Source organism: Musa acuminata, chromosome BXJ1-6, assembly GCF_036884655.1.
Source record: "Musa acuminata AAA Group cultivar baxijiao chromosome BXJ1-6, Cavendish_Baxijiao_AAA, whole genome shotgun sequence".
Taxonomy (NCBI): domain Eukaryota; kingdom Viridiplantae; phylum Streptophyta; class Magnoliopsida; order Zingiberales; family Musaceae; genus Musa; species Musa acuminata.
In genome coordinates, this window is record NC_088332.1 from 9,444,097 (window position 1) to 9,457,500 (window position 13,404).

Sequence of the window (13,404 nt, forward strand, 5' to 3'; positions counted from 1 at the left end):
TTATGTTGCTTGGTTATTAGCCCACCGGCAGCGATTGACTTGTTACTTTCCTATCTATTACAGAAACCTCCCGTACTGTAAAACTTGGAATCATGAGAGGATCATTCCGTGTTTGATTCGTTGTGTGGCGGCAATGCATGCTTGCCAACAAATGTTGTCGGAAACTTTTGGTATCAGCGCTTTTATGTTTGCTGTATTGTTGAGCTTGAACAACCAAGGCTGAAGTGAGAAGACTTAGAGAAAAAGGAGAGAAGCATATCGAATGCCATGAAAACATACAAGTAGTATCTGAAAGCAATCAGATTTCAAGGAAACCAGGAAATATCATCTTCTTAAATCACACCATCTTCGTATAATTACATCGATGGAGTAATCACACAATGCCAAAGAAATTGTTTTCCATGCCCCTGCTGCTTTCGAATACCGATCCTCATGCCAGGTAAAAACACCATTTTTCACAATCCTGGCGCATAGAACGGTGATCATGATTCAAGGATGATGAATTGCGATACAGAGTGTATAGATCAGAAGTTACAAACACTTGGAAAGAATGCAACTCACTGGCATCTGCCGGCAGTCTATTATAAGGTATGACCTCAATCAACTGTTTTTATTGAAGCCAAACAGGTTCGTCCTCTACAAATACATGTCCGAGCATGCACAATTCAGCTAAATACTACGCTAAATTTGTGGCATATGATATGACTAGCCCTCTCTATATTGTGGAAATCACAAATGTTTAAAGGAATATGAATGGCGATGTGAGACCTATGATTATAAAGGACCAGAAAAAGAATTATGATACTGTAAGAAGGAAAACTGTTGTTTACATACATCTTAAATACACCTAATTTCCTTCTGTTGTGGCTCCCTGCTGGTTTTCTTGGCTGATTTCAGCGTCCGGCTTGTTAGGGATACCGGTAGGTGGTGACCACTGTTCAGGAACAACAAGAAAGTATGCAGACATTGCTTTTCTGAACCGCTTTTTGTATTGTTTTGGAGAAATTACAGTAGGAGAGACATTCTTTGGCCCACCCAATATTCCTGAAGCTTTCACCCAAGTCTCCAGGTGCTTGTCCCATGTATATTGCCTCATAAAATCGATAATGCCCAGCACTAGTTCGTGCTTCTCTTCGTCGACACCCACCAGCAAAGAGTAATCCATGACATCAATGGACTGTAACAGCATTGATGATATAGAGTGTTAGACATGAATCACATATGTAGTTTTAAACAGAAAGCACTATCGGAGATACTCCAGTGACCCAGTCTACCAAAATGCACAATTAGTTTCAAAGCAACAAACTTGGCTCATTTAGGTGGCTCAGAAAGATCAACTACAAAAAATATCAGGAAGAAGGAGAGTCGATGGAAGGGATGTATGGATCTTAAGAATAGCACCGGAAACAAATCCATATCGAAGTATGAGGGGAAAAAGAAAAAAAACAATTTACTAATGATAAGAAACTTAACAAGTGGAAAGCTATAGCATTATAGAGCAGATCCATAAAAGAAATAATAAAAAATGAGCTAAAAGAAATATTAGCATAGAATATCCATCCTCACTAAGAGAGACAACAATGTTTTTTAATAGGTGAACTGGTGTTCAAACAGGTGTGTGCTACTGCTCATATACATGTATATTATTTATGCAAAACTGAAGAAGATGCAGATAAGCATTAGATATGTACCAAAACTCCCCCATTCAACAACTTAAAAAGTGACTAATTAGCCAATGGCACATTGCCTCATCGATTAAAGAGGTAAATTCTTTTGCTTACCGCCAGAAATGATGTATCATTCCAAACAGCTCTCTCTAACAACCTTTTTGCTTTGTTCCCCACAAAAATTGGAGATGTCGGCATTGCCTCAATCAAATTCTGGTCAAGAAGTACTTTGTTGTTACCACTTGAGTCTGGATTATAACGTGATCTTGAAGACCCTTTTAGGTCATACAGCCTTGTAATGTTCCTTCGAAACAGCAGATTCTCCATAACCAGCACATCCATCCTTATATCTTTTCCACCCTTAAGGTTCTTAGAGGTAACCTATAATATAAGATTTAGCTAAAACATCAGTATTTTCACAGGCCAGCCAAAGTATGATAATCAGAAAAACAGAAACAAGAAAAATTAATTAACACTTTGGTGTGTGTCACAAACCCAAAAATGGAAACAAATTATCATGTTTTCTTAAAAGATGATCTTACCTGTGGTCATTTCATTTACAAATCAATAATTCAAGTGTCACTGACTTCAAAGTTCTTGATAAGTTTCTCTACCACTCTATATACTACCATGATAAAGATAGTGCATCTATCTTAGCATCACTTTAGATAGATGGTGCACGTGATGTAACTATCTGTTTCAAAATGGATTGTATATTTCTTAAACAGTTCTCATGTTTTAACGAGTATCTTTAATCTGTGTGCTCCATCCAGATTGGATTCACAAATGCAAGATTCAAAATGTAATATCGCTATGGTCAACTTTGAACAGCTTTTACCTTAATGCTCCTTTGTGTAAGAGGATTCACCAGTCTTGTCAGTCCCACTCCAAAAACAAGACTCTCTCTAAAATTTCATTACTTGTTTCATTTTCATCTGCCTTTTAACTTCACTCTTTTCACTAATGTATCGATAAGTTCCACAAAATTGTCATCCTGCCAGTTTGTTGGATAAACAAAATCAGAAAAAAATGAATACGGATCTATATTGACACAACAGAAGAAAGCTAGTTACTCTCTTTACAGTTAACAGGCAGAAGAAATGGTGGGTTTCAAATTCCTGTTGATCAACCTCACCAACTCTCTCTTAATCCAATACTCCTGGTCAAAGAAATCTCTTCCAGAGAAATTAACAATTAACTTGGGTAGTCGCTTCAAATGGAAATCATTAATAGGTGCCTTCACTGGTCCACCCCAATGGGTACGGGGATCAGATAATACTACAGTTTTCAGGGTGTCTCCCAACTTTGAAACCCTTCTAAATTTACATGCAAAACATCAGTATTCTTGCAACACTTTCTGTGTAGCATGTGTATGGCCTCTGTCGTACACTGATGAGATCTAATTCAGAGTGTTGAAGTTAGTACTTGAAACCAACGAAAGAGGTACACAATTTTGTATTGAAAACCTAAAAGTGAATCTATTAGGATATTCTTATGGTAGAATGTGAAGTATAAATCTTGAGTTCAAAGGGAACTTGGAAAAAGTAGGCGAAAATTTTTAGTTCGTTGGATTCAAAGGGAACTTGGAATTCTGAAAAGGTGAAAACGCTGAAGAATTTAACTGACTGGTGAATATAAGAGACTCTCATGAAAAATACTAAAAAGATATGATACAAAACAAATAAAAAACTTGGGGAAAAAGAAAAAAAAATGTGATGAGTACAACGGTCCGGTCCTAGGTTATTTTAATCAGCCTATCCTCTTGATGCATAAAAAATCAACAGAAGGAATTCCACCTATATAGTAGTAATTCATGTCACAACTGCATAAATGTTGGCTTCAAAAGTTCAACATGTTACTAGAAAATATTCCCCATAATTTTCAAATAACAAAATTTAAGATGGTCCATCTTTATATATTTTTCTTTCTCAATTTTACAGACTCAAGTCCCAGCATAATCTCAAATGTACAAAGGCAGAAACATTATAAAATGCCAGCATATATCAAGTATGCATAGAGAAATATAGAAAACAAAGAAAGCCTGATAAAGAAAACACACCATGACAATATAGATCAAAATTAGATATGTCAGAGAAGATTGATACCTGATAAATACCAAGGATCTTTGCCAAGGATGTTGGGCTACCTGTGGCTATGGACTCTGAATAATACTTAAAATACTCTGGGGCAAACTTGATAAATGATTCTAATTCTGTTTTCGTAACCTGTTTTACTATGAACCTGTCATCCAATGATTTTGCAAAAAATACATTACTTTTGCCACCCTGTGCTCCCCATTTCTTACAACGACTGAGAGACCTTATGAAATCAAGCTCAGAAGGGCAGCAAGCTCTTCTTAGAGCATCAAAGCATTTTGCATAATAACAAGTAACAGTGTATTTTACTTTCCCAAATGGACCTTCATCCGTAAAAGAAACTCTGACATGCATTGTTTTATCTAAAACCAGGGAACCCCTGCTACCAGACAATGATAAAATATTATCCTCAGTTGACCCAAAACTTTTAAAAGGATCAGAAAAGGTTTCATCAAAGGACTGAGACAAGAAATTCCCTGCATCATAGAGTGGTAATGAAGGTGAAGAGTCCGTACCATCTCTAAATCTGTCCCGCTCGTCTGATAATTGAACATGATATTCAGGAGAGACAAGTGCAAAGGAAATGATACTGGTTGGTTCATCATCGTAAATTGGAATGACAGTATCATTTAAGCCAACAGGAAGAAGAAACCTTGCCCCACCCTGACGCTCCAACTCCCTTAAAAAGATACGGAAGACAGAACTGTACTCATTGAGATCACTAAATCTTGGACTGTTTCCCCAGTTTTTGTTAATAGTACGATAAATATTCACAAAAGGAATTCCAATCCGGGCTGAGAAGTCCTCTGCACTGTCTCCTAACTTACTTAGTAGTATGGAAGTAAATGATTGTGTTATGTCAGCTCCAGCACGTTCTTCTGAACCCTCAGAAATTGGCATTGCAACTGAGTTTTCCATTGGAACTATCACATCTTGAATCATTACATCAGCCAGGGCAGTGCCACTGTCACCGACCCACCTTGCATCAAACGTGTCAGATAAATTTGTCAAAACTGGAAACTGTCCATCTGAAAGGGTTCTACGCCCTACTAAACCAGATTCCAAAAGAATTGAACTTTCAGTGGCACTTATGCTGGTATAAAGAGAGGTTTGGTTTTGTTTCTCTTGCATTGAGTCCATTTCTACATCTCTTATTTTCTGATCTAACTCGTCACTATCATGATGACCAAGGAGCCCCTCTGGATTGTTAGCAGTATGAGTCCCTTGCTCGAAGAGCTCATCAGTTTTAAATTCTACTGGAGCAGCATTTGAACACTGGGAATCTTTTTGTGGCTTTAATGCTAGATTTAAATCTTTGATCTTTTCGACAGTGCAGTGCTTTTCTTTCTCTCTTGTCAACAAACTGTTACAAATCCCCTTGGGACAATTATCTAATTCTGCAGCAAATAACAGTCGTTGATCCCATAAATATGAATGGAAGATTAACTGCCTTCTTAACTTATTAACCTCAAGAATATCAATGACTGGTTCTCCTTTCCTCACCTCCTTCTTTAATACTTTATGTAGAACATCCTAAATGAGCCAATGACCCAGAACAAATGTAAAATTTGAACAACTCATCCAATGAAAAAACAAAAAACTACAATAAAGAAGCTATATTACCTCAAACTCAGCTTTCTCAGTTTGCAGAAAATCTTGAAGTTCAACGATGTGATGTCTGAATTCTGGGACTTCCATGCTACCATTTTGAATCATTGTTTCTTTAAATTGGCATAAATCACTGTGTATTTCCCTAAATAAATTTTCAGCCCTCTCAGCCACCTAGACATGGATGAAGTTTTGTAACTACATATATAATCTTCATCCCAAAATCTTCATCAACAAACTAAGCGAAAAGAACTCAGCGTTTTTCTATTGCTACAAACCTCATTTGCTTCTTTAGATATCCATTCCTGGTGCTGATAATTAAAATCAACTTTTGGAGGTGGCAGGTAAACAGAGTGCACATTGATTGATGCATACCGGAAGCAAGCAACCATTCTACCAAACCTGTTTATGCACACAGTAAAATCAGAAAACAAGGAGACACTAAAGTTTTAATCCAATAGACAGACAAGGGATCAAGAAAGAGGAACCCATAAAAGCGAAGGCAGTCTCTATGAAGTGAGTGCCCGCAGCTAGCAACTCTACTTGCAGCAGCATGGTTTGAAAAGCTAAGCTCCAGAAATTTTCCAAAAGATAAACCCCATGCAGCATCAGACATCACAACTCTACGAGTTGCTGGAGGGAAGCCATTATCACGACGACACATTAAGCACCTATGCCACATCCAGATTTTCCCATCCCTTTCTCCTGGCAGGAGAATCTCTGGAAACTTTCTAACAGATATTGTCAGACTGCCATATCGATGAGTGTAACAATGAACATGAGCTTCTGATGGCATATCACATGAACGACACCTATAATTCTGACAAGGAGAGAAAATACTGTCAACCATAGAGGGGCAAAATGTGGTTAAAGAAACCCATAATGAAATGAGAGACAAAAAAACACCTCATCAAATAGATGATCTCGTAGAAATCTTCCCAAAGGTTTGTCAAAATTACCATAATACTTTATGCGAAAGAGTTGGGAACGCTCACAAACAGTCCCTTTCCAAACACAGCGGGTTGAAAGTGAAACCAAAATGCTCAGATGATCAGAAGGAGAAAGTGCAAATTCTTCCTTCAGTAGCGTGTAGTCATGCAATTCATCAGCAAATTGTTGTGAAGTTTCTGGATTAGAGGAGCTAATCTGCTTTTCTAACATACAACTGCTCTCAGTTTGGGCATCCTTAGGTATAGCAGCACAATTTTCTGCTTGATCAGGAAGAGGAGAACCATGTCGAACTGTCTGATCATCAATTATGTATGATATTGCCTCATGACAATCTCCAAAGAACACTTTACTTTTGTCCTTTGTGGTACGAGATTGAGGTGAATAATTTGAGACATTACCCAAAGTCGAGAAAGAAGGTAAAGAGGCCCCACTTGATGCTTCTAAAAGATGATCAGCAGAGATAGGACTTAACATGGAGGCAAAATCTTCAACTCTGGAGTTGTGGCCTTTAAAGGAACATGGTGATGCTTCCAATACCATCTTTCTGGACTCTATGGATGTTGTGACCGGATATGTTGTGTTGGGTCTTTGAACACTGACACTACCATGTGGCTCACCAGCAGTAGGGAACCCAGGAACCAAGGAGATGGATCTGTCGATGCTAGAAGGTTTATCTGGCAATGCAACAGTTATCGGAGTCTTTAAAGGAAGTTCAGGTAGAAAAGCACCTTCATCTGCTAGAAAAGACGTTTCGAGAGCCAAATGGTAGGCTGCAAAAACTCCATACTGGACTACAGGTTTCACTTTCTTCAGTTCATCAACACTAGCACCTTTAAGTAAAACCTAGTTGAACGAAGAAAAAAAAATGAGATTCATAAACCTTCAGCTGAAGTTTCAATGCGCCAAATGTTCTAATATGAATTACTTGAACACAATATTTGTCTCAATTAGTTCAAACTCAACAAGTTACAGAAAATCCATGTCAAGTGCAATACATTAGCAAGACAAATATTCTGATGTGAAAGGATGAAACTAAAACCAACATTGCATTTGGCCTAAAAACAAAGTTCAGCTGTCAGTAGAAGTTCATTTAATACTTGTCAAAGTTATCTAAAAAATGATAGATTGCAAATTTTTGTCCTTTGGACAGGCCTTGTCAAACAGAAAAGGTTGTCCCAATGGACAAGACTCTCTCCAACGCGGGTGGAGAAGATGTACAATCATCAAGTGAATCCTACTTTGCAACTCAGTTAATGAAAATCTCGTTTCCCCATAATTCCAGTGCAAATATATCATGGTGATCATAAAAGATAAAACAGAAAAGATTACTGAAGGGTCACATAAAATCATGCAAAGTGAGAAAGAGTGAATAATTTAAGTTCAGGACCCAAAAGATATTTAAATTCATAAACAAATAGCTGAAATTGCAATTGCAGTCCCCAGCAAGATAGTTTGCCCAATTGTCTTATTCACCATCAGGAAAATGCTATCCCAAGACCACCTAAACAAAAATTACCCAAATGCTCGTAAGATCTCCAAAACTTAACTGGAGATAAGATAACCGGTGCACATGTTCTACAACATCAACATAACCCAAAAATATGTATGTAACAGGAATAGAATTTCTTGAATGTAATTGTCACTTACAGTGCAACCCAAGGGCTTTGGGCACCCTTCAAAAAACATCAAGTTTTTTAGCATTTTCTTCCCTCCTTGTGCTGCAGTAGTATGATCCTCACGATACTTCTCCACATGAAACAAATCACAACGCCCAAGCATTGGCGACGATAGGTGGTCAATGGAAGGGACTATATGAGCCCCAGTGCAGCGGGTAATACGTTCCAAAAGAGGTCTTTTGATATTCAAAACCAACGAGATGTCTTTTGCTAGAAGGTAATCTTGGGCAAAACGAGATACTGATTTCTCTACCAAAAGGACATTAGGCTGGTGAGCAGCAATCTTTGCAACAGCCATTTTCAAATGATCCATTTCCTGGATAAACCATCTAACTTCAAAATGCGAAATGAGCCTAGTGCATATTCACCAAAAAATAAAATAAAATCAAACTCACAGTCTCACATGAATGTAAAACTCACCTGCTGCAGCAAAGTATCAAAACTTGACAGCGTATTTGTTACTCGTTGGTATTCAAGAGCTCCTCCAAGAATTAGAAAACGTGGTTTCTCTATTTTTGATTTCATACGTCGATGTGCCACATTCTTCTTACAAACAACTCCTCTTACCACCTTGCTAAAAGAATAGGCAGTAAAGTTCAGCAAACGTACTAAGCATATCAACTCAGTAAGATGTTAGTTGTTGGTGTGCTTATATGAAGTGATTTGAACTCCTATATATATTAGCAAGGACAAGACAAGAAAGAGAAGGCAGAAACCGTTTTACTATAACTTGTGCAGGTTAAAAAGGAGAACACACAGAAGCCAGCGAGTTGTTAACACCTTGCCAAAAGACTAGACAAAAAAGTACAGCAAACATACTAAGCATATCAACTCAGTAAGATGTTAATTGTTGGTATGCTTATATGAAGTGACTTGAACTCCTATATATATTAGCAAGGACAAGACAAGAAAGATAAGGTAGAAACCGTGTTAGTATAACTTGTGTATGTTGAAAGGAACACACAAAAGCCAGAGAGTTGATAAAACCACAATAACCAGTAGCAGATATATATATATATATATATATATATATATATATATATATATATGTATGTATATATATATATGTATGTATATATATATATATATGTATATATATATATATATGTATGTATATATATATATATATGTATATATATATATATATGTATATATATATATATATGTATATATATATATATATGTATATATATATATATGTATATATATATATATGTATATATATATATATGTATATATATATATATATATGTATATATATATATATATGTATATATATATATATATATGTATGTATATATATATATATATATGTATATATATATATATATATGTATGTATATATATATATATATGTATGTATATATATATATATATGTATGTATGTATGTATATATATATATATATATATATATATATATATATATATATGTATGTATGTATGTATATATATATATATGTATATATATATATATGTGTGTATATATATATGTGTATATATATATATATATGTGTATATATATATATATATGTGTATATATATATATATATGTGTATATATATAAGGCCAAATAAAGTTAAAAGACTAAAAAATACTATTCACCTTTCACTGGGATGTCCACAAGCCAGGCACTTGACTTTTACGTACCCACCAGGATCCATTCCTCCATCATTGCTAGTGTCTGGCTTAAGGAAATTTGCTGCTTCCCATGACAAGAATGTAACAATGTCCAACCAACTTCCCCTGTCATCTTCACCAGCTGAAAGATTTTCAACCTGTAGAAGTTGAGCTATCAACACCTTGAAATGTCCATCAACAATGTTCTTCATTGCTTTCTTATGCTCCTCAATTGATCTGTCCCTAGTCCGGAAATCACCACTGCCAAAGCCATTTGATGAATGATCATAATTCCACTCTCCTGTTGGGCTATCCTCATCCTCGTCATCATCAATCAGAATGGATTCTCTTTCATCTTCTTCATCTTCTGGGTCGGGAGGAAGCCAGAGTAGTCCATTATTCTCAAAGTCCACAGGCTCTGCATCTGCATTTTCTATCTCATATATGGAAGGAGAAGCATTACATTCATAGCTACAATCAGGTTCATTTTCTTCATCCATCTTATCAGCATCTACAGTAGCATGGAGTTGTGTGTTGTGTGCTGGGGAGCAGACGTTTTCCAAATTGATATCAACTTCGGCTGGAATCATTTTATTTGAATAGCAATCCTGATCCACTCCATTAAATTCATCTTGACCACCATAGTCATCATAATGCTGGAAATGTTGTGTTTCTGAATCATGCAACCCCCCATATTCATAATCATCATCATCACTCCTGCAAACCCACAACAGGACTTCATTAATGCTGATATCACTTTAACCTCATAATTTGATTTAACACTGAGTCTTACTTCTGGTAAATGGACTACCAACTATCAGGAATGCATCTTATAGTAAAAGAATGAATCTGTTTAAAGAACATTATAGAATTTTACAGGTCCTTCAAACACTCAGCATGAAGCCAATACATAGTCAACAAAATAATGTCATGTTGAGATTCTTGAACTATAGTGAAGGAAAGTCAAGGAGGAAAAGTCAATGCTAGAATAACTAGATCTAGTTAATTTTTTTTAAAAAAACTTTTGAATAAAATGAAGAAACAGTAAGACACACCAAAAAAGTAGTGAAGTTAAACACTCAAGTAAAATGCAAGATGAAGATATGCAAATTATTAAAATAGAAGTTTGAATACCAAAAAAAATTAGTTGTCATTTGGAAAAGCAATCTTTCACATCATCATTATGTATTTCAAGCTTTTAACCATTTATAGATATAAGCTACAAAGTTATTCAGTAAGGCTCCACTTGAAATCTGATTGATTTTTTTTTACCGTCTATTAACCCAACATTAACTCTCAACTTGATTTCATATTCCTCCCCAAAGGAAACGAGGCACATTCTAAATCTATATTGGGAACAACATTATCTTTGAACATCTTATCTTTATTGTACTTTGCAAAAAAAAAAATTGATATTTCACGGGGTTTGCAAATATCATAAGTTGCCACATGGAAGCATCTCTTTTGTTCCGACTTATCTAGATTGTCTATGGAAAAACAAAAAGGGGAAGCCAAAATAAAAGTTTGAAAGAAGACAGATCTGGACTAGATTGAAGAATTCTATTTATTGAATATTCCATCCAACAAGCTTGATCAAAGAATCTGCAAAAAAAGAAGCCTGTATCAATTATGTAAAAGAGGAAGATTGTCTATCAACTGATTCAATGCAAACTTGTGAGTAATAAAGAAATAGGATAGGTTGAAAATCCTTGATTCAAGGGATGTAAATTTCATAATTATAATTTTCTTTTTTCTTTTTTTCACTTTTCTCAACTTACATGAAATACGGGGACAGGAAGAGTTGTAATCTGGATCATTGCAGACTGAATGAACAAAAACTCTTTTTTCCACAAGACGTCTAAGTGGTGCATGGTGAAATTCATCTCCTCAAAGTGAGTTCAGAGAATTTGGAGCCTCAGATACTATCTATCTACTAGGTCCTTTCCAATATTCTAATTGTTCTTCTCTTCCACAATTACATAAGTCTCGAAATGCCTAGACTCATACAGTCGACCTGTTGTCTTATACTTTTGACTAGAAGAACTAACAAGGCTCCAAGTTGCTGAATGACTGATGTCACAAGAGTAGAAAACCATCAAAGACAAGTGGAACAACCTCAACTACCATCACGAGCTAGTCAGGAAGGATTGCATCAATGTCTCTTCCCTAAAATTTGGACCCATATAAGTTGTCCTATGTCACCATGCAGATAAGGAATTGCCTTGAGACATACAAGGCAAGTTGGCTGATATGAAAATCCATCTTTGTGATGATGATTAAAAGTCATGCAACCAAGGAACCACCTAAAAGTTGTTTGAACACGAAAATAACTTTCATATATGTAGAATGTTACAAGAAGCCTAATGCTGGCAAGAAAAAATGCCAAGATGAATATATATAGGCATGGTTCTCAAAAAAAAAATTGGAACTTCACTCCATCAGCAATGCACAGCCCACATTATATAAAAAAAATCATCACGATAACCATTTCTCAACTGGCCTAAAGAGTAAAAACTGTAAAATAGTTTAGCATGCACAAGTCAATGAACATATGACATCTGGCCATATATTTTTTCCCAGTAAATGATTTATTTTCTCCATGGCGGAAAATATAGCGTGTGCAAGTGCCATAAAATCATAGCAATTAAGTGAAAGACAAGGATACCTGTTCATGACATAGCCAAACTGATGACTACCAATCTCTACGGCGTCTATGCTCCTTGCAGATACATGCAGGTCTGGCTTATCTGAGCATGGCTCCAACAGAACAGATTGGCATGGATTAGGAGCAGGACCATAAGGAATAAGATGGTAAGGTCCTGACGAGTAAGATTCAACATTGAAGTTGCTGTTAATAGTCCCACTAGATTTGGTACTGACAATGCTTGTTGAGGAAAGAGCAGGACTGATGTACTGTTGAAATGCATTATCAGTTGATGATATCCTTTGATCCCATTGTTTGAAGCAAAAGTTACAAACCCGAATTCGCTCACGCTCACCTACCTCTTTAGTGCTCCTCAAATTATCAGATGTAGCAGGGATAAAATTTGCTGTGCACTTTCCACAGAAAATGCGTCCGCAATGTCGACAATGATGTCGACGGTTAAAAACCGTGAATTGTGCATCACACTCATAACATACCCTGCAACTATGGTCGGGCATCCAAAAGTTCCTTGACACATTTGGCGGCTCAGACCGCCGAGGGATCCAGGACTTCACGATGCTAACCAATTCAGAGAATGCATTGTCGGAATTTTCCATCGAGGATGATCTCTCTCCACCTCACTCATTCTGAATAATGCATATGCAGCCGATAAGCTTGTTGTCTTCCACTCCACAAACACTCAAGATCTGTTCCGCTCAAATTGTGCAACAAGCGATCCATGTTGTCTTCTCGAAGAAGGACCAAGACAGAGCTTTTCTTGCATCCGGTGGACGCGCTTCCAACATTCTACATAGACAATCGGAGGATCATACACTACAAACATTAATCAAGCGGCAGCCCATCAAGGAGGAGGTAGAAGATCTCCCTCGCGATCGAAATGCCAGGACAATCGAGAACCAAACGTTTGAAGGAACGCAATCCCCTTCCATGCTACTCGATGTCCGGAATGCCACCTTTCCTAAAGCCAATCAAACAAAAAGGCCCTTCTTTTCCAGCGTCTGCACCCACAGCAGCAAACGCCACCTAAGCACCATCAGGACCCCCATCCCCGCCCCGGAATGCAGGATTCCCATGACAAACGGCGACAGATCGCATCGCTTCTCATCCAAATTCAAAAGAAATC

General features: G+C 36.7%; 1 protein-coding gene across 2 annotated transcripts in view; it reads right to left on the minus strand.

The window, feature by feature from the left end:
• Nucleotides 1-548: 548 nt before the first annotated feature.
• Nucleotides 549-13,404, minus strand: part of LOC135582968 (1-phosphatidylinositol-3-phosphate 5-kinase FAB1B-like) — a 13,272-nt gene continuing 416 nt past the window's right edge. Inside the window, exons 1-11 of one of the 2 annotated variants that reach the window (XM_065186935.1) lie at nt 12,282-13,404; nt 9,602-10,333; nt 8,419-8,572; nt 7,970-8,314; nt 6,278-7,165; nt 5,860-6,191; nt 5,650-5,773; nt 5,387-5,545; nt 3,773-5,296; nt 1,782-2,048; nt 549-1,177 (exon numbers count right to left, since the gene is read on the minus strand). The exon at nt 12,282-13,404 is cut by the window's right edge and continues 416 nt beyond it. In XM_065186935.1, coding sequence (XP_065043007.1) covers nt 848-1,177; nt 1,782-2,048; nt 3,773-5,296; nt 5,387-5,545; nt 5,650-5,773; nt 5,860-6,191; nt 6,278-7,165; nt 7,970-8,314; nt 8,419-8,572; nt 9,602-10,333; nt 12,282-12,877 — 5,451 coding nt within the window. In that variant the 5' untranslated portion in view covers nt 12,878-13,404 and the 3' untranslated portion in view covers nt 549-847. Of the gene's footprint in view, nt 1,178-1,781; nt 2,049-2,505; nt 2,662-3,772; nt 5,297-5,386; nt 5,546-5,649; nt 5,774-5,859; nt 6,192-6,277; nt 7,166-7,969; nt 8,315-8,418; nt 8,573-9,601; nt 10,334-12,281 lie in introns of those variants that run through there. The other variant, XR_010514139.1, reaches the window with a different exon arrangement.